The sequence below is a fragment of the Charadrius vociferus genome, unplaced genomic scaffold, assembly GCF_000708025.1.
Source record: "Charadrius vociferus isolate BGI_N301 unplaced genomic scaffold, ASM70802v2 scaffold413, whole genome shotgun sequence".
In the NCBI taxonomy this organism is placed as follows: domain Eukaryota; kingdom Metazoa; phylum Chordata; class Aves; order Charadriiformes; family Charadriidae; genus Charadrius; species Charadrius vociferus.
Window position 1 is genome coordinate 763,291 of NW_009647738.1, and position 21,063 is coordinate 784,353.

Below are 21,063 nucleotides of genomic sequence, written 5' to 3' on the forward strand. Positions count from 1 at the left end.
TGGCTTTTCAGGACAAGGCAGAATAGCCAGTGCTTTTGTGGAGAGTAGAGCTGTTAACTGAAGTGTGCCCGTTGTCTTCCAGTATGGATGATTTAGGTATTTCCTTCTGATCTCAGGTGAATGCCATATTCATCTTGTTCTTAAATATTTTTATTGCAGAAGGGTGGTGACAATGGCAGCGGCAGTGTTCCATGGTCTCGGGGAGGCTGTGTTGTGAGTGCTAGAGAGGTTCCTGAGTACCACATGATTTGTTGTATCACGAGGGGTGGCAGTGGCAGACTTCTGCAGGTCCTGTTCGTAAAGCACGTGAGCAGCCTGGTGAAAGGCATGTGAGAGATGCAAAGTACTGTTACTGTTATTCTCCACAGTCCTTTCAGCTGGGTTCAATTGCTTTTTGGTTCTCTTCCTTGACAGGTCTTGGCTTGTGGGCAGCTCTCTAGCAATCCCAACTGGAACCTCACACCAAAAGGCACCATGATAGTGATGACTGACGTCACTGCAGCCCCCAGATTGGGGTCAACTGCCACCACTCCAGCTGTGGCTCCCAACTTCTCCTGGATGCCAGAGGATGGCAGCCCCACAGCTGTGGAGCAGCCAATATTCCTCATGACCACCGCTGCTCAGGCCATCTCAGGTTTTTTTGTATGGACAGCTTTGCTCATCACCTGCCATCAGGTAAAACCCCGTCATTCATACTTCTCATCTTTTTCTTTTACGCTTATGGAGGAACAAATGATACCTTAGCCCATATCTGCCAGATACAGCTGTGTGATGGGGGTTTGCAGACTCTGGAGTGGTACCAGGATCTCTTCTTTAGGGTCTAATATATTATCTGTGCTGATCAAGATGACAACTTCTATATGAAGGCCTTTTTCTGCCCAGGTTCAGACCGTTTCCATAGTGCAAATGGAGAGGAAGCAAACTCTTTAGCAGGTGTAAAATATTTGGCCATCTCTTGAGTGTTTGCAGAAAGGTGTGTTATCTCAAGCCATCCTTTCCCAGGTCTTGTAGCTGAATCTAGCCCTTTTGTTATTGTGTCAGCTGTTAGCTAAATGATTGTGGTCATCTGTTGTTTGACATACCTCCTTTGATCTCCTGTGCCAGTGGATTCCACAGGCTGAGCTCCGCTGCGGAAAGGAGTAGCAGGAAATGTTTTATTTTAATTTTTCTCCCCTCCCCTCTTTCTGAGGCAGGTGTCCTGGGGGCCAGAACAAGTCAAACCCTGCATCCTGTTCTCTACCTCTTTCACGCAGTTGTCATGTGAACTGAAAAACACAGTGGGGAAACGCAAGCCCTGTTATTTATCAACCTGTATTTTGTACCTGTTGGTCCGTAGATTCCAGAGTGATGACTAGGATCTAGAAAACTACAGCCTATTGATGGAGTACAGGGCCTAGTGAAGTACAAAAACGGATTAGTCACTGATGAGTAAGGGTAACACCTGCAGTTTCACCAGCTTGGGTAACAATTACAAGTGCCATGGATCCTCCTGTTTCAGAGCACAAATTGATTGCCTGCTGAAGGTAGAAAGAAATCTTTCCTCTGCAGTATAGCATTGCACGCTTAGGCATTAATGCCCTTCTCCGAAAAAACCAACGGAGGTCAGTGCCAGAGACACAGTGTTGATTGAAACGTGCTTGTTGTCCTGTTACAAGGCAGCAGTTCCTGTGCTGTCGTAGGCGCATGGATCGCAGGGCTCTTGTGACATCCCAAGGGCAAAGCTTAGAGTCATCTGAACTCTAGTGTCAGCTGTTCCTGTGCAGGGTGAGGTGTGTCACTGGGATTGTCACAAGGAAAAAATATCTCCAAAGTTTGTTAGTTTATTTTCAGCCTCCTCAGGAAATGAGGCTTTTGTAAGCTCCTCATGGGATAGGGAGAGAAAACAAGTATTTTGAGTCCTTCAGTCGATTTTGGCCAGATCTGGCCCAGAGGCCAGGACAGATCAGCAACAGACAGCTGTGGAGAGACAACCCCCTCTCCCCTACGAGGGAAAGACAAGAGCATCGATGTGTGCTTTTTTAGACCTTGAAGAATCCTCACAGCACCCCCAAGTGCAGGGTGAAACTTCAGACAAATGCTTGTGCCTCTTCAGGCAGCAAAATCACTCAGTTGTGAGGCACGTATGTAATAAAGTAGGTCTTATTAATCCCAGCAGTTGGGGCAGCAGCTTGATGAGGGTTGCCGTACGGAGGCCTTGCCTCTGGAGAATGTGCCCTCTGCTGACTCCATGGCTGACAGCGTGTATCCGCAACTCATGCTGAAGCTCTGGCTATATTATTAGGCCATTGCAGAAGTGGTGTTCATCTTCAGAGTAGGCTTGTGGTCAATACCTTTCCCAGGAGGTGGGTATTGTGTGAAAAAGCTTTTTAGGTGTGGGATTTAATGATGGCTAACAAACTGCGAGCGGTGGGAGTGGATAGGGTGGGGACATTGCAGTCCCCTCAACCAGTGACTTAGGATGTGTGCAGACAGTCAGACAAAACAAGCGGTGTGGCTGCGTGGTTCCTTTGAGCGTGGTGCATGAGCTCAGTGCTCACTTGATGGCTGATGCTTGGTGGCTGTGCTGTCACCAGGGTGCAGAATGGCACTTTTTGAGCAGACAGGCTGTGGCTTATCAGCTCTTGGCAGTGCTGTGAAAGGCTCTCTTGGGTTGTTTCAGGAAAAAGTCTTGTAAGCATCCAAAATTGCCAAGAGTGAGAGTGTTTACAATGAGTGTGTGCTTAAGTGTATGCTCCTTCCCTCTTTGGAGAAAAGTGTTATTGTGAATCTTAGGTACTTAAAATGAAACAGCAGCAATATAGGATTGATAATTAGAAGAAAAAGTCTGAACAAAATATGGGCAAGGTGGTGATGATAATAACAGTAAATCAAGTCCCTTGATTTCTGCCTTCCACTTACTTTTCCTCCTCCTTCCCACTCTCTGCAAACTAAGGGACATCATAGCAATGCCATGTGATAACAGTGATTTTTTTTGTTTTTTAGTGTTCATCACCTTGAGTTTTGTGGAGGCAATCAAGAGATGGTTTACTGAGTTTGTTTTTCCTAGTAGTCCAGTTGACACTCCAGTTCCACTTTCTCCTCTCTGTTGCATATGCCGCTGATCCTGGTCTCCCCTTTCCATCCTCTCAGATCTACATGCATCTTCGCTGCTATAGCTGCCCAAATGAACAGCGCTACATTGTTCGGATCCTCTTCATTGTACCCATTTACGCCTTTGACTCATGGCTCAGTCTCCTGTTCTTCACCAATGACCAGTACTATGTTTACTTTGGCACAGTGCGGGACTGCTATGAAGGTAAGGAGGGGTCAGACAAAAAATGTGGGAGGTGGGAAGTCTCTGCCCTGAGAGGACTTCTGCTTTTGGTTGGGAGCATGGAGAAAGCATCACTGTCACCTACTGAGACAGAATTTTACAGCGTGCCTCACTGGGTGACCATGGCTCGCTCAGTGACTGAAAATCACAGAATCATAAATCACAGAATCATAGGATGGTTTGGGTTGGGAAGGACCTTTAAACATCATCTAGTGCAGTGCCCCTGCCATAGGCTGGGACATCTTTTCACTGTCAGGTTGCTTAAAGCCCTGCCCAACCTGAACTTCTCCATCATTGGCCTCTAAGCATGACAAGATGCGTTGAGCCTTTCGTCCAATGTTCTATAGAGACAAAGTTTATTATTTTCTTGGGTCCTTTGCTTCAGGAAGGTGTAAAGCCAAAAATCTGATTCTAGCTGGGTGTTTAAAGTGAGGTATCGGTTGGCTCCCAGTTCTTGGAACAGCACTTACTTAGCAGCCAGACACTTACTTTGTCCTGTTTTCCTGGCACAGTTTGTTAGCGATGTATTCTTCTGATCCCATCACTTGTGTGATCACACAGGGTAGCACAGCCGCCGCGTGCTGGTGTTGGTGAGGTGTAAAGTGCTTTGGAGTCCTGCAGGAGATAGGGTGCCATATTCAGGATGAGTTACCAATTGCATCATTTTCGGTTATCTGCTGCAGATGGTACCACTAGCATTTTATGCGAAGGAAGCAGTTACTTTCCAGTAAATGCTATCTAAACTTCCCTCCTGGTGGCATCCAGAAAGGAGCCTCCTACCCATCCAGCAGGAGAAACTGCGCTCTAGCAGTATATTTTTGAGGACAGTGTATTGCCATACCCTCATTAAGTCATAACTCGCTGGTGCAGTTGTTTTGGTGAGATCTGCATTGCAGAGAGGTGCCCCTGGCCATGTGAACAAGTTAATCGGCTGAAGGGACCAGCAGGCCCTTCTTCGCATCCAATGGCAATGCTCTGAGATGCAGCAGCAGATGGCAAACGTGCGCACGTGATTCAGAAGGCACCTTTGTTTGGGCCTGGGTGGTTGTTTTTTTTTTTTTTTTTCTTCCCTCCTTCCCCACCCTGCATGCGTGTGTAGGTCTAGCAGGAAGCCTGCTGCTCTGCGAAACTCCTCTCCTAGCAACAGCCAGTATCCCTCTGCCTCGCTTGCTCGGGGAGTTTGCAAACATCCGAGCATCTGCTCAGGATGCAGCCCATGCTTCGGGGTTCACCTCAGCACGTTGGGCTGTGGGAAAAGACTACATGTGCAAGTGAAAGCACCTTCGGTCAGCAGGTTCTCTCCCTCACTTTTTCTGGGGATTGCTTTGAAACAGCCTTTTTGTTATCTGCCTTCCCTTGCCATCCACCTTATAATTTCATTTTTGGGAAGGTATTAGGTTGTGAAATGGGGGGAGATCTGCTAGGGAACAGGGGGAGAAGAGCCTGTTAACAAATTTTGGAAACTGTCTTTGGCCACTTATGGGCTGCATTTCATAGTGTACTATTAGGATGAACATATTTTGGTGTTCCTCTTTCACGTGACTCTGCTTCTGTACAAACCTGGGTGGCAGTAACGCTGACACAAGTAGATTTTTTTTTTTGTTTGTTTGTTATTGATGTCATGAGCACCAACTGAAGAATGTGGATCAATGTGGATCAGGAATGGGAGAAGAGTTCTTTTGCTGGTGTGGTGAGCTTTGATAGTTAGCACTTGTTTCTTTCGGGGATGAAGGGTCAGATATTTCCCCCTTTTTTTTTTTTCCTTTTTTCTGTCTTCTTCTGATGTCATCTCTTCCCTAGTGCTTGTGAAATGGGCAGCTGGTATTGTAATGACCACATCAGAGGGCAGGGGTCACTGGAGGACAATAGGAAAAGCTCAGGTTTTCTTCCTCTGGGTGCTGGGAGCTTTCAGCTAAGTTGCAGGAAAATTGCAGGCAAAAGGGGTTATTTAAATAAGTTTTCCATGGTTGGTGTTTTCTCTTCTAATTAAAGCTTTAGCAAAATCATTGCTGTGTGAACATACCTAACATTGTTCAACAAGAAGGATTACAGATGGAATAACAATATCCCAATTACACACATAGAAGCAGGTATACCACTGGCTTTTATGTGCTGTGGCATTCTTGCCAGCTAGGCACACCTACAAGCCATAAATATAATGTTTTGAGACTATGAGCGTTTTGGGGAGCATTGCGTACCTCTTTGCCAGGGCATAGTTTGGATGCTTGTAGAAGAATTAGAGTTGATGTCTGTCTCTGACTTTAGAAGTTCATCCACGTGGGAAAATTGACCTCAGGTCTAATAACTGGCTGCTTGGTGAGGTCAGCTTCTCAGCACTGTATGTTATTAGGCTTTTGTTCTTGTTTCAAAGTTCCTTGAGACTTCTGTTTCGATCCCAAGTTATTTTCTCATTGTTATATGTCAATGCTGGGGACCAAAACCAGGATTTAGGTGTTGGCATTCCAGGGAATGTCCATGTACAGACTATCATAGAAAATAACATTGAAAGAAGAGTCACCTTGGTTGCCCCAAGGCTCTATGTGGCAAACTTAGGAGTATAGTCCTTGCCCTAAAAATCTCACCACTGTATGAGGGTCCAACAGTGATTATAACAACTCAAGAGAGTAGCAGACAGGGCACGTACAGGTTTACTCTGTGCACAATTAAGTGGGCTTGGATCCCATGAAAAGGAAATACGTCTGTAGTTCTGATGAGAACCCTCCCCACACTGTGTTCACCTCAGTTTATATATATCAGCAAAACTGAGACTTGAAGAGAATTGAAATGGGGCAGTTTGAGAAGACTCTTCCTCGTCTGTACCAGGTTGCTAGGGAAGGCAGAAAAAAGGTTGTCCAAGGAGAAGGCTCTTCAGTACACAAGAAGTTTCAGCTTTCTGAGGAAATGAAGCACAGAGCCTGTTTCTCAAAAATCTCTACCAGACATGAAAACAGAATTTCACTGATTGGTTAAAGCCCTCTGTTTCTCCAACTCTTATGTCTATAGTCTGGTTGCCCTGGGGGGAGAAACTGTGTTCATCACCTAATAGGTTAAACACAGGAGATAAGATATGATTGATGGATCAGAGATAACTTTTCCAAATTATTTAGTACCAGTGTAATGTCCTGGAATAATGCACAGGAACCCTGTAAAGAACAGCATCTTACAAATGCCAAGTAAAACAGAGACTGACCACGGTTTTAAATGGTCCTGTGACCCTTTTGGCATGAGTCATGGAAATGGCCTGGGACCTTGGCCAAATGCCAGTTCAGATAGTCTTGTGAGTGCTGAGGTAGGACGATAAATGCAGCGAATATAAACTGGAGTGCTTTGAAGGGAAAGATGCTGAATAAGCAGTTCGTGCTAATGTTTGGTCTGTTGCCTGTACTCTTGGTCCTTCCACCTGTTTTGAAGTTGGTTGTCATTTTACTCTGATTAATGTCTTTGCAGCCTTTGTAATATACAACTTTCTCAGCCTCTGCTATGAGTACTTGGGAGGGGAGAGCTCCATCATGTCTGAGATCAGAGGGAAACCAATTGAGTGAGTATTTAATTGTGCTTAAAGCATGACGCTCTCCTCCTTCTGTACCCATCTACCATGCCTCTATCCCTACCCTGAAAAACTGTGTCAGGTGGCAAATGTCTGCTGGGACTGGCAGCATGGATGGTGATGATTTACCAGTACCCTGCTCTGAGACACATTCCGCTGATTGCATCCTCTTAGGTGAGCTGGACAGATTCACATCTTTTCTGGACACCTTCCTGCTCCTTTGTTTCTTTTCTTATTCCCTTCTCCTCCTTTAAATCTTTTCTGTATTCAGTTGGTTGTATGTGCTTCCTCTAGGATCTGTGTTTCTCCCCATGATATTCAGTTAAAAAAAATTTGGAGTGTGGAGTCAGGATGTCGTTTTAAACACATCTCAGAAAGACAGTATGGCTGTAACTGTAATCATGGTTGGAGAAAGCACCAGTCTTAAAACTTTGCTATGGAGAGGTAGACAAAGAGGGTAGGAATCTTGCACTCTCACCCAAATCTTGCTTCTGAACCCTGTCATCTTGTGTTGGCTCTTTCAGGTCCAGCTGTGTATACGGGACTTGCTGCCTGTGGGGAAAGACCTATTCGATTGGATTCCTGAGGTTCTGCAAACAGGTATGGGCTGGAGGAACTGTGCCATCCTCTAGAAATAAGTGAAGTGTGTGTGGGTGGCAATGGTGCCTTTTGCTGCTGAACTTCTGAGATGAGCACTCCTTTGAAGGGTTTTATAATATCGTTTTGAGAGGCCTGTAGACTGCTGAGAAGAGAGGGTGTTTCGAGGTTGGTTGGTTCATTTGTTTTGGATGATCTTAACATTTTCTACTTGACCCTGCATCAGGAAGGCCTTAGCAAAAGACCCAGTTTATCTCCTGGATCTGATGTTAGCCCTGAGAAGAAATTCTGATTTCTTGTTCCCTTTCTGGATTGCAGAGGTCCCAGCTTTAAGAAATTGATGGCTATGTTGTGTTGCAGACACCCCACAGTTGTGTAACAGCCTCCTGAATTCCCAGTGCTGCTGTTGTGGTTTGGAGTTGAGGAGGGGGTGGGGGTTAAGCGTGACACAACACTTTGTAGGAGGAACCGAGTATTGCTCACCACGTGTGTCTGTCTGTGCTGAATTGGGTATGTTGAGGGGGAGGGAGTGGGGGAGATCTAAACCTTGATACAGCCCTTGTCTGCTCGTCCCAGGTCAGTCACCTCTGGCTGCCATGAAACAGCAGGTGAGTTTCAAGGCTTTGCTCACTTGCTGAAATGAGCACATGAGGTTTCTCTGGAGACAGCATGAGGCAGGTCTGGTTCTTTGAAAGGGTTCAGGTCACTGTAATTCCAGTCACTGGGTCTAGATATCTGCCCTGGCTTCTCCTCCACATCATGCCACATCATCTGTGTTCTAGCAGTATGCAGGAAAATCAAAGGTACAATGCAGCATCATAATAATATCCAGTGTTAATCTCTGCAGCGCAATTGGCCTTTTTTGAAGGCCAACCTTTTTCTCCGTTCTATTTGTCTCTGTCACATGTTCTTTCCTCATGGCTTTCCTGTTTTCTTCCCTGATACTTTATTTTCTAAGCTGCTTCCAGTACGCTGCTTCACCTGTTTTTCGTGGGCTTCATTTGTACACCCCGTGTTTGATTTGATGCGTTATCTATTCTTTTTGCTCCTAATGTTAACTTTTGCCGTTTAAATATGTCATAAGTAAACATGACATGCATCAAGATAAATGAGTGCTGGAGAAATAATTTCCCTTAGACCTCTTGTTTCTCATGTCCCACAGCCTCTGGCAGTTTTCTCCACATGAGTTGCACCTGGCTGTGTTTGGAAACTTTTTCACAACAATGAAGACTAGAAGCACTTTTAAGGGGCGGGGGCAGATTCTGCCTGCTTCCACAAATCCTCAGCTCACTCAGTAACTCAAGCTGAGGTGGATATTTTGCTTGTCCTTTGCTGCTGTCTGGCAGAAATTCTTCTAGTCAGGCCTGCCCTTCTCAAGCTGCTAACTCTGCTGTGGAGGCTGTGAGGGAGTTGTCTTGCAAAGGGATGTTTAAGTACTTACGTCCTCCTTGGCTCGAGCTTAAATGTTGTCTTGGTGAGAAATCTTCGGCACCAAGACTCACTTTCTAGTACTTCTAGACTTCCAGGATTGCCGAGGAAGGCCTTTCGAGGCAAATTCCTGGGTAGGCTGGTGCAAAAGGGCAACAGAGCTGATCTGTGCAGTATCCACCATCGTGGTGACCAGGAAGAGGAATGTGCTGGAAGGAGTATATTGCCCATTTTGTCCCTGCTGTCAGCATCTTCAGCACTCCTGTCGCCTCCCGCCATCACCTGCCCATTTTCTGCTCTTTCCAGTCCCTTTCATTCTGAAGGAATCTCTGTGTTATAACCATTCCTTCTTTCCATCTTCACCCCCACCCCAAGCTGTTCTCAGGCAGGTGCCTGCGGTGGGTCAGTCAGTCTGCCTGCGTTGCCTGCAGCTCTCCAGCGGTCGGGTGGTGTGTTGGTGGCTGCAGTGTAAACTCTGAACAGCTTGTTACCTTAAAGATGTCTTGATCAAGATTCTTTGCTGGCTCTGTGTCTGGTGACCCTCACAGATCAGTCACACACATCCATGTGCTTCCTGTATGCTGTGGCGTCTTCTAGGGAAGCAACTAAAAATAGGACGTGGTGGTTTGGATTGCAGGGAAATGGTTAAAACATCCCCAGATTGGAAGGAGGGGAAGCTCGGAGGACGGAGTTGTTTACCAATTAGTGTGACCTTTTCCAGTTCACATATTTACAGTGACTCACTAACTGGCATGTGCTGGGGTTTTTAATCTCCTTGAAGTCTTATGACCACTAACAAATTGCATCGTATCCAAAGCAATTATTCCTGTTTGGTTTACCTTCTTTCCATACACAGCCCTCCCCACATGAGTGCAGATGCGCACCTGCCCGGGCTCTTCCAGCCTCCTTCAGGGAAACACCGGTGACGTTTTTAGGGTCACAACCCTCCATTCTCTTAGGACCTTGAAGTTCAGCGTCTTCAAAAAGATGAAGACTGGTGTGGCTTTGAGAGAGGAGTTGTCCCAAAAGGAGCAGTGATTTATACTGGCGGAATAGATAGAGTTGATCCCAAGTGCCACGGAGTCTTTGGGGAGATTCAGTAAAGGTCGTGTGGCTGACAACAGAATACCTCTTAATTTCTGTCTGGCAACACACATCGCTGTGTGTACAAAATGCCTTAATATGATGGCAGTTGTCAAAATTCCTCCTCAGAGAGCTGTGTTCCCCTCCTATCCAGGGGACCTTCTTGCCTAGCTTTATGGCAACTATAGATTGGAGTCCCTTCCCCAGTATCCCTTTGTTAAACTTGCTATGTCCGTATCATAGCACACTGTAGGATTTTTTTGTTTTTCATGCTGTTACCGTGCATAAATGTGCTGCAGCACAATCTATGAAAAACAGCCTTGTAAGAGAGCATCTGAGCAGCTTCTACAAGGAATCTACAGAGAGGCTTTTCTTCCCATTTTTGACAGATCTTTTTTTGAATCATCTTTATCTCCTTTTGGGTGCTGCAGTCCTCAAGCACAACCAATTAGCAAGTGGTGGGGTCAGACTCCTTGTTGGGGATGGATTGTGTTGCCTTACTGAGGCGTCCCAGCGGACACGCCATCATGGTGTTGGTTTGGGAACTTGGCCTCTTGCACTGCCTGCCTTCTCATTCCCCCTCTCTCATTCCTGTAGGCCACCCTGCAGTTCTGTGTGGTGAAGCCCCTCATGGCGATCAGCACGGTCATCCTTCAGGCCTTCGGCAAGTACCAGGATGGTGACTTTGAGTAAGTTTGTTCGTCTAGCATGCAACCCTTGGCTGCCCCTTCTCTGTCCAGCTGTGCTTATGGTCCGTGTGTGTGCTGGACCATGGGAGAAGACAGGGGAAGAACATGGGCTGAATATGCAAGTGAGAAAAGAGGGCAGGGGAAAGCCTGTTCGTTTCAGCACTTTTCTACCTCAGTTTCAGGGAGGGAATGGGAACAGGGAGGCAGGAAGGAAATGGAATCTTAGAACTCCCCAGTGACAGCGGCAAGGGGAAAAGATCATGCTAAAATTTCAGGCATTCATCTCTCTTCTCTTTTCAGTGTAACCAGTGGCTACCTCTACGTGACCATCATCTACAACATCTCTGTCAGCCTGGCATTGTATGCCCTCTTCCTTTTCTACTTCGCCACACGTGAGCTGCTCAGTCCCTATAGCCCAGTCCTCAAATTCTTCATGGTGAAGTCTGTCATCTTCTTGTCCTTCTGGCAAGGTGAGCTGCTTTTCGCTTCCCTTGGTAGGCACAAAGAGCTCTCTGCAGGGGCTCAGACGCTAGAGTTGATAGAGCAGATGCTGATTAATAGCCAGAATGTCTTTCTGTATTATTATTATATTTGTTTTATAGTCTTTCATTGCTTTTCTCTGGGAAGCCTGTTTTGCTCATTTTAATCTTTGTTTCTGCGTTCCTGAACCCTCACTATCCCTGTGCGTGTGCATGTGCTTATCTGCCTGGCAAAATCAGCTGTTTGGATGAAGAGTCCTTTGCATTCCTGGAACAATCATAAAGCATAAGCTGCCAACATTTTATCTGCATGCTGCCATTTCATTGATTAAAGTGGCACCTCTAAAAATTTTTAATACTTTTTTTAGTGCTCTATATATAAAATTTTAATGGTATGTCTGTGATTCATGTGAAGCAGCAAGCTGGCTGAATGCAGTGTGTGCTGCCACAGAACCACCACCGGGCGGAAGGACGTTCAGAATATATACACATGATGCGGAGGCACATTCAGAAAGCTGAAATTCCACCTAAGCTTAGTGCTTCTTACTAATTGGCTCTAAGCATTTCCCTGTTCAATGCCCTACTTAGGTTTACTGAGTTGCACTTCAAAGACTAATTGAGTAGGAACTTAGGTGGAATTTAGGCTGTTGGGGTATGGCCCATCCTCCCGGTCTACAGACAAACTAATAAGCTGTCTGGTTTATCATCTTGAGCCATCTGGTCACACGCATTCTGCCTTCTCTGGAATTCTTCAGCCACCTGGCTATGGACAGGGAGAAACATCTTTCTTGCAACGGTGTGTCAAAACTACTTTATGTTTAAATGGAAAGCTCTGTTACTTCAATTTTTGCTCTAGCTGGTAGAAATGCTGAGATCACAGAAGTGCTTGCAGAAATACCTGACTGCGTCTTACCCTTTTGGACATAAGTCCCGCACCAGATAGTTCCGCAGATTACTTGTCAGTTGAGAGTAGAAGAGGGGCAGTATTCAAACATTCTTTGCTTAAACACATTTGTCTCATTTATTCCTCCTTTCTCTGTTGTATGGGTGAGTGCGGGTGGGAGTATCTAGCCTGCTCTGTTTGTAGCTCGTATGTTAAATGGGTTTGCGTCTAGGACATACGGCTATTTCCATTCCTTACAGTTAGTATGCAATCATGTTTTCTGCACATTTACATGAGCTTTTTGCTTTGGTTAGGGATGCTGTTGGCCATCTTGGAAAAGTGTGGTGCCATCCCCAAAATCCACTCTGCCAACGTGTCTGTGGGTGAAGGCACAGTAGCTGCTGGGTATCAGGACTTCATCATTTGCGTGGAGATGTTCTTTGCAGCCATTGCCCTGCGCCATGCCTTCACATACAAGGTGTATGTGGACAAGAGACTTGATGCCCAAGGTAGGAAATACGCCAGCGCATATGGCTTGTCTATTTGGTAGTGAGACTGGGCGGAGACTGGTCCCTCTGGCAGCCAACACACTGATATGACTCCCAACCTGAATACTTGGAAAACATCACATCCCCTCCTCCGTGGTGTCTGAACAGATTCATTGTGCAACGGCTCTGCAGGGCAGAAACCTTGCCTGAATTGCATTGTTCCCTTTTCAGTTCCCCAGTATGCCACCCACGACAGCTTGTTGCAGACCTGAGGGCTGCAAGAAGTTGCATCCTTTTGGTAGAGTGGGTTTGTCCTTCTTCCTGTCTCCCCCAAGGGGAACTCCATTGCTCCAGATTGTGCAACAGACTGAAGGCAGGAGGGACACGGACTGAAACAGGCTCTGTTTTGAATCTGGCTCAGGAAGATGAGGCTGTGCTTTGGCAATATGTTTGGCTTGGAGGAGGATGATCTTCCTATAATGACTTTGTGAGGGCTGGGCTGCTGGAAGTCTCATTCTGGGGAAGAGGGAGATGGATGTTGTCTCTGGGAAAAGGAGGATTCTCGTGCCCAGTGTATGCGAATACATTCAGTGTTCTCCAAATAAAGGGGGTCCTTCCTGCTGGGGGGAGTCTGTGCTGAGGTGTGGGAAGACAGCAGCCCTTGGGCAATGTTCATGTAGGTGATCAGTCCATCCCAACCATCCCCAGAAGTTTTGGAAGGACAATGGCCACAGCTGGGGGAGATGAGACCTGTGGGTGATGAAAGGGTAAACTGCTGGATGGTACAGTGGGGCATGTTTCGGTGGTGGGTCTTGTACAGTTCTTGTTATTTCCTCTCTCTCTTTCTTTCTCTGTTTCTCTGTCCTCCCTTTTATCTCTCCCTTGCTTTGGCCACTGATCCCTGATGCAGCTGTTCCATCATATGGGCCATACGGTAGGTACAGCATGCTCTGTGTTTGTCTCTGTTGGTTTTTAACTGGGATGCTGTTCTGTCCTAATTCCCACCCTGCCTACTGCCTGCTCTGTCCCTTGTTCCCCCTTCCTTGTAGGTCTGTAACTCGGCTGCCTCACACAGCTGCTTTAGGCTTTTCTGGATCATAAGCTGTAAAACAGCGCTGTGAGCAGTGGCGTAACACTTAGCTTTAGAGCATTTCTGTCAGGACTGTGTGAATCTCTCTCCAAAGAGTTGCACCAGCTCTCAAAGGAGCCGGTTTGCTCTCTCACCTCAGCCTCCCTTCACTCTCATAATTGCCACAGATGATCAGCATGCTTTGGTTGTCCGGGGAGCTCATCCCCAGGACTAAGCAGAGCCAGAAGCCCACACTGGAAACAGGACCTAGAAGCCATGAGAAATGGCGACTTCTAGAAGGACACACAGCCTTCCTCTGTGCTCAAAACTTGGGTGGGACAATCTCCAACTGTTGCTTCCTTCACGGTATCACTGTGACACCCTCCAGTTGGGGAGTGATTCTGCCTCTAGTACTGCCTGCTCCCCTACTTTCCTTCCTTTGTGCTGCTTTCCACTTTTATGATCTCTTTCCTGTGGGCATTTTGATACTGGCTATCGGTCTGATTTCCAGTGAGTGGGAATGGCAAATGCCATTTCTCCTATATATTTAGAATTGCCTTACTTTTTGTCTGAAACCCTTTACAGGAGCACCTCCCTACCTGACTGTCTTTGTTGCACACCCAAGCCAGCACAGGTAGTGTGTAGTGGAGGCTGTCACTGTGCGTATGTCCCATTCTCATGGCATGTCCCCCATTTGGTGCTGAGGTGGATTCACTTGGCTAGCAGTGGCCAGATTTAGGAGCACTACTGATAAAACATCATAGAATCATAGCATGGTTAGAGTTGGAAGGGACCTACCTTAAGGATCATCTAATTCCAACCACTCCTGCCATGGGCAGGGACACCTCCCACTAGACCAGGTAGCTCAAAGCCCCATCCAACACGGCCTTGAACACTTCCAGGGACGGGACATCCACAACATCTCTGGGCAGCTTGACACCATTTATGTGGCATTTCCTCAGCAGCTGCTTAAGGAATTCTGTAAAGTGAATTCTGCACGATCTAGAAGTGCATGTTCCCTTTTCTTCTTACCTTTGTGTTAAAGGGTGTGGGGGAAAGCAGCAGTATTCTTTACTTGTCCCCCCCGTCTTATCCAAACAGGTCGCTGTGCTCCCATGAAGAGCATCTCCAGCAGCCTCAAGGAGACCATGAACCCCCACGACATTGTCCAAGATGCGATCCACAACTTCTCCCCAGCCTACCAGCAGTACACCCAGCAGTCAACGCTGGAGCATGGTCCACCCTGGCGCAACGGCAGTCATGTTATCTCACGCTCCCATAGCTGTTCGGGTGCCCGCGACAACGAGAAGACCCTCTTGCTGAGCTCTGATGATGAATTCTAGGAGGCGAAACTGCCAGCCCAGGCTGTCATTTTCCTTCTTTTGTTGTTTTTTATTTTTTTTAATTTATTGAAGCAGAAACACGCAAGTCATATCACTTCCTAGAGAGTGCAGATTGCAGAAGTGGGCACTTCCATTAGCTTTTGTGGGTACGGACATGATGAGCAGTGCGGAGGTGGGGGAATGGCCAGGACTCCATTATCGAGCCCATTCCTTACAGCAGCAATGGACTGGAATTAATTGAAGCAAAGCTCCAGGGTTTGGGGCTCTGGCCTTCCACACCTGCCCAGCTTGGTGTGGAGCATGACTGGCCAGTGCCTGGAGCTGTGGCCAAAAATGTTTTTGCTTTTTTTTTCCAACTGGACAACCCGACTGCTGTTCCCTAATGGTTGATGTAGGCACAGTTTTCTCCCCCAGCTCTCTGGTACTAACATCTCGGTGATCCTTGGGAAATGGGATTAGGATACAGCGATAAGCATTCCTGAGGACCAGATCAGAGATTGGTCTCTCTATAGCCATTGCCTTGAATGCCTAGTAAGGAACATCTGCCCCCACCCTCCTAAGCACCTGGTTGTGCAGTCCTGTACTTGAGTGAGCGAGGGGGAAAAGGACAGGACTTTCTTCTTGTTCCTGTGCTCCCTGCATCCCCCCTTGCTCCCCATCAAAGCTGATGCTCGTTGAAGCTCAGCAGAAATGGAATTACCGTCTCACAAGGGCAGGGTTTTCAAATCACCAGGTATCCAAGCTTCCCATCTCCCCTGCATTCCTGTGGCAAGAAGCCTCCTTGGAGCATCTGTCTCCTGCTAACAAGACTGAGGACTGGCCGTGATAGGTGGTGGAACTTTGTAGAGCTCTGGCCCTTTCATCCCTCTTTGGGAAAGGAAGATAGGTAAACACTAAAACTTTTTTTTCATCTTGTTTCCTGTTCCCCACCAACATAACTGCCCTTCTTAAAGGTGTGGATTGCACCAGGTAGCTGCCAGAGCAGGTCCTGGTCTCTGGCAGGTAGCTTTCCCCATGCTTGCCATCACTGACTTCCCCTGCGAGCTGCACAAGTTTTGCCCTTAGGCTGGAGTATTCAGGAAGGGATGCTGCACACTCCTTTGCTTTTTATCTCCATAGATGTTCTGGGCCAAACTGGAGCAGACTTGAAACCTGACATGACCTGGCTGGTTAAAATTGTCCCCTTTAGTTTCCCAGGCAGCAGTTCCTGCTGCTGCTGCGCGTTTCGCAGACCCTGCAGCAACTGCAGTGCTATCAAGGGTGGAGCCAGCATCCATGGGAGTGGGAAAGGAAGCTTCCCCTTGCTTTTGTTGGGTTTTGGATTGGCCCCTAGGTATTCAGTGGAGCCAAAATAAAAATGATCCTGCTGTAGATATATCCAGGGACCAGAAAATGCCTCTTGCTTGCTTAAAATTCTCTAGAGGAGAAGAGGGGAGCACACTTAAGTGCCACAGATCAGATGTCCTTACCCCCAAGCAGGAGGCAAAATGGAGAGGTTGGAGCCAGCTGCTCTGTTCTTCTTGGCTGTAGTTTCTCTGTTTCTCTCCGCTTGATGACTACCCTGCCATCAGCAGACCTGCGCGTTTCCAGATTGCCCCTCATTGCTCTCCTGGGGGAGCTGGGGTGTGGTTTACTGCCTGGAGTTTACCTTTCCTCTTGTATCCTAATCCATGTGCTTGCTCATTCACTTTCTCAGAAGCGACTGCGAGCAGAGAGCACCTCATTTCCTCAGCAGCCCTGCCAGAAGTGTGTGGTCAGGAGTGGGGGCAAAACGGCTTGAAGAGAGGCAGGTTTGCTCCCTGCTTTGAGGATAAGATAAGTGAAAGCTTAAGGACAGTGTCTCCTTCCGCACTTGTGTGTCTGGGGGGATGGTGAAGCAGGTGGGAGCAATGGTGCTGACTCTTGAGGGAGCTGGAGGCAGGGTCAGTGGATCCAGCAGCTTCTCTGCTGCTGGATTTCCCCATTCGCGCACACGTCCTGCGATGCCATGCGGTTAGTTACTGCTTTTCCTAAATATGTCGCTGCTTAAGTGGACATGCAAGCGCTATCTGCCAGGCTTTGTGTGGGCTTGGTGTAAAACTCCTTTTCCTCATGTCATAAGCCACTTGGAAAGCAGGGCTGAAGGTTGAGTGGGCTTTCCTTCCATCTTCCGTGGCTTTAGTGTGAGGTACTTATGTTAAATGTCCCCTCTCTCTTAGGAAAGTGGAGGATGGGACCTGATCTCTTCCTCCCCATTCCTTGCATTTGCAGGCCTTGATGATGTCCCAGTGTCACTTAATTGGTGACCGTCCCCAGTCTTCGTGGCTAAGAGCTGAAATCTCTGGGCTTGCCATGTTGAGCTTGAAGATGATCCAGGTTGGGGAAGCATTTTTTAAAACTTATTTTGAAATGTATGCTGCATATATATGCTATGCAGAGGATCTGGATATTCTCAAAGCTTCCTGTAGTGGTTTAAAGTATAACCTTTTTGCACTAGCTGCCTTTGGAAAAGCCTGATGAAGAACTTGCGCCCAAACAACAGCCAGCTGCTGAGCGTTATAATTTTTTTATATATATATATTTTTTTTAACACCACACAAAATCATCTCTGAGCTTCCTGCTCTCCCTCACAACAGGTAAGTGCCAGAGCAAGGACTGGCTCTGAAGCTGCTCTGGCTTGAAGGAACCAATATAAGACCCAGAGCTTGAGACCAAGGAGGCCAGGGCATCCATGGTCTTGCAGGTCTGCTCGTTGTAGCCCAGGGCCCCAACAAACGCGTTGGTTCCAGGAGTAGGCCCTTGGAGCTGCTCTCCCTCACCTGCTTCCCTTCTCCTTCCTTTCTTCCTTCCTTTTTGTTTACCATGTAACATACCCATGGGATTTGTTTATTATTTTTCCATGTAGAGTAGTTCTTTGTATATAAACGACTGAAAAAAAATGTATGATAAATAAGACAGAGTCACCTAGTTTTGTACCTATTGTGTTTAACTGATGTGAGCTCAGCAACAAGCCGCTCTCTCTATTTTGGTCTTTGTGATGTTATACTCTGCAGAAATGAGCAAATATGATGACAAATAAAAATATAGAGATAATATAGATTGTACTTAAGCTGCCTCTGCGTGGTGATGTCTGGGTGGTTTCTCTGAACTGATTTTGAGCTTTTGCTCGTTGCAGGGGCTGAATCTTGGTGGGTCAGTGTGTCCTGTTCTCCTAGTCCTCTTCTCAAGAGGAAAGCTTGATGCTCTCTGTGTATGCAGGAGCTGACAGCAGCAGTGCTACAGCAGCCTGGTCCTGAGACATCACTGATGGCCCAGGGCAGGAGCAAAAACCAATTGCCAAAAACTTGGAGTAGAGATGAGTCCCGGTCTTGGGTGCTTGGTGCAAAACACCAGTGAGAGGAAGGGGGCTGCTTTCTCTGACGTGGGCCCCAGCAAACAGCAGCTCTGGGCTTTTCTTCCATGAGTGGTGGTGGGGCTGGGGCAATTTGCAGTGGCAAGAAAGAATGAGAATGTAAAACCGGGAACCACCACGTGAGTGCTGCAGGCTGCCGGGAGGCTGGAACCTGGCTCGCCTGGGTGTCAGGGGAACATGCTCATTGCTTCCACCTCTGCTCTGAGGAAGGGTGGCTTTTCCCCCCAGGGAGGAGGTCAGGCTTCACCTCTGGGTAAGGCGCCTGCCACACTTCCTTTCCCTTCTCCTGCCACCCACAGACATGAGCTCCCTGCTTTCCTCCTCACTGTTCCTGAGTCAGGCGGTGAGGTCACTCTGCAGGGAAGTTTTTGGGTAGAGCCGCCCTGATTGCACCTGCCTCTCCTCCTGCACCAGGTCTGAGGGCAGCCTGGAGGGAATTTTTCTAGCAAAAAATATCATCTTTCCTAAGAAACGCTGATTCAGCACAGCTGAACTACTCCTAAAAGCAAGTGCTTTGGGAGGTGATGTTCAGCATTAAGCTTGCTTACTGACCCCTTTTCTTCCGGAAACTAAATCTGTGTTTGTTCTAAAAAGTTGTGAGCTGTTCCCTATCCAGTCTTTTTTGGGCACATTCTTGAATGTGTCCTGCAGCAAAGCTAGAGGGAGCTAGAAAACCTGGTCTCACTGAGACACAGCCCTGTCCTGAAGTTCAAGAATGACCAAACACACTCCCACTGTGGAAAAAAAAGAACTTTCTTTATTTGTAAAGTCTACAAAATACAGAGGAGTCGGGTAGGACACATACTGTAAGTCAGAAAATAAATAAGTATTTTTTTTGCTCTATATAAGTATAAGATAAAATGTGATTTGCATATATAAAATATAAAGTACGGCTCTGTACCAACATCCTGGCTGTGCCGAGAGGCGGAATGGCAAAGAGGACGTGAAAATAACTTATGTTCGTGCAATAAATAAACCCAAGAGGAGTTGGGGTGGGGAGATACTAATCACAGTGCCCTCTCCACGAGCGGTGGGCACCTCTCTCCGGGGAGGGATGGAGGCTGCAGCCGAGGGCGGCTGGCGTGGCAATACCCAGGCAGGGGCAGAAAGGGGTGGGAAAACCATCTACAGCATCAGATGCCAAGATGTTACCTCCCCCATGCTGCCTGTATTTAGCAAACCCAACTCTTCTCCAGCATTTCAGCCTGCTGAAGAGCCGGTTGTCCCACACTGGTGTCCAAGCTGGAGGAAAAACAAAGGGAGGAGCCTACCTGCCTGCCAGGCACCTCCCAGGAGCAGGGATGCTCTCCACCCCCGCTTCCCGCCTCCTGCACCTCCACCCCTCTCTCTGTCTCTGCAGCTCTGGCTCTCGGGGGGCCAGGAGCACCTTTCTATGGGCTTCGTAGGCGGTGGGGCGCCGGGGAGTGCTTGGTGGGGCTGTACAAGCCGGCCTGTGCTGAGCAAAACAGTGTTTATCTCTGCTCCAGCTGCCTCCGCTTCCTTCCTGCTGGTGCCGCTGCATTTTGGAGACACCCGGGGCCGGCCAGGCTGAGCGTCCCATAGGCAGGAAGAGGCGTGAAGGATGTGCGTGATGGAGAGAGATAAAACAGCACCACTGCTTCTCCCCTTTGCATTCGACAGCCTGGGCTGACCCGCTCACGTCCCCCAGCACCCCCCTGCCCAATGGTCCCTCTTCCATCACTGTCACCTCTGGGCTCCCCCCCCAGCACCACAGGCTGCCACGGCACTTTCCCACTCCGCTCACCCTTACCAGGTACCAACCTGCAGCCACTTTCTCTCCCTCTGACCTGCTACCTTCCCTCGCCATCTCCATCCCCACAGGTTCCAGCCACGCTGCCACCTCCCTCCCTCCCTGCTCCAGCCATGGTCCAAGTTGCAGGGCCAATGCCAACCCCCCTCTCCATCATATCCCTTCTGCCCCTCGCTGCAAAACCTCTCTCCCCGTTTCCCTCCCTGGCACCTGCTCCCGGGAGCGCCTGGCCCACCCTCAGCCCTCCCCAGTAAAGAGAGGTGCCTGATGTTTTCCTGCCAGCTTGGAGCCATGGGATGCTTCCTCCCACTGCTGCCTGCGCGGGCTTACCCTCTCCTGCCTGTACCCCCCAGGGTGAGGGGTGCCCGGCCAAGGGGGTCTGCAGCAGGGGACAGGGCTGGGTTGGAGGGGAGGGGGCTGTGGGGGCTACCAGTGGGGTCCTGTCCTCCACCCCACCACCCACACCACAGCAGCTCTCCCTGCACAGGGGAGATGGCGGTCAAGGGATAGAAGGAAGAGGATTTCAGGCACAAGTCCTGGTGGGAAAGGTCAGGGAGGATACAGGAGGGGATTTGTAGGGGGGAAGACCCCGGGGGGCCATGCCCGGCCGGGGGACGGAGGCCGACACTAGGAATAGGCGGCCTGGTTGGCACCGGACTTGACAATGGTGATGACACTGGCAGTGGCCACCTTGGCGGGGGTTCCGTGGGCAGCCATGGTGCGGGCGAAGCCCTGTAGGGCCTCGTACTTGCCACGGAGGGTGTCGAGCTCCAGGCGCATGGCAGCATTCTCCCGGGCCAGCTTGTCCACCTCCCACTCCAGCTCCATCTTCTGCTTCTGCAGCTCTTCCTTCTGGCAGACGCGCTTCACCCGGCAGCTGGCGGCGTAACCCCGGTTCTTCAGCGTCCGCCGGCGCTGCTTCAGCCTCGCCACCTCCTCCTTGGAGAGGCCCCGCAGGTGGTGGTTGAGCTCCCGCACCGAC

At 48.4% G+C, this 21,063-nt stretch overlaps 2 protein-coding genes across 2 annotated transcripts; one reads left to right on the forward strand and one right to left on the reverse strand.

Moving 5' to 3' along the window:
- The first annotated feature begins 421 nt into the window (after positions 1–421).
- TMEM184B (transmembrane protein 184B) lies at positions 422–15,293 on the forward strand. Its single transcript, XM_009881834.1, has 8 exons — positions 422–675; positions 3,130–3,295; positions 6,761–6,851; positions 7,385–7,460; positions 10,566–10,657; positions 10,958–11,127; positions 12,334–12,528; positions 14,678–15,293. Exons 1-8 carry the CDS (start codon positions 475–477, stop codon positions 14,917–14,919), a joined length of 1,233 nt encoding a protein of 410 aa, XP_009880136.1. The 5' UTR covers positions 422–474; the 3' UTR covers positions 14,920–15,293.
- A 5,415-nt stretch (positions 15,294–20,708) lies between these two features.
- Positions 20,709–21,062, reverse strand: MAFF (v-maf avian musculoaponeurotic fibrosarcoma oncogene homolog F; the record flags this gene model as incomplete). Its single annotated transcript, XM_009881887.1, has 1 exon — positions 20,709–21,062. A coding segment is annotated over one exon (354 nt), but the record flags the coding sequence as incomplete, so codon positions are not given.
- Between the last annotated feature and the right edge of the window lies 1 nt (position 21,063).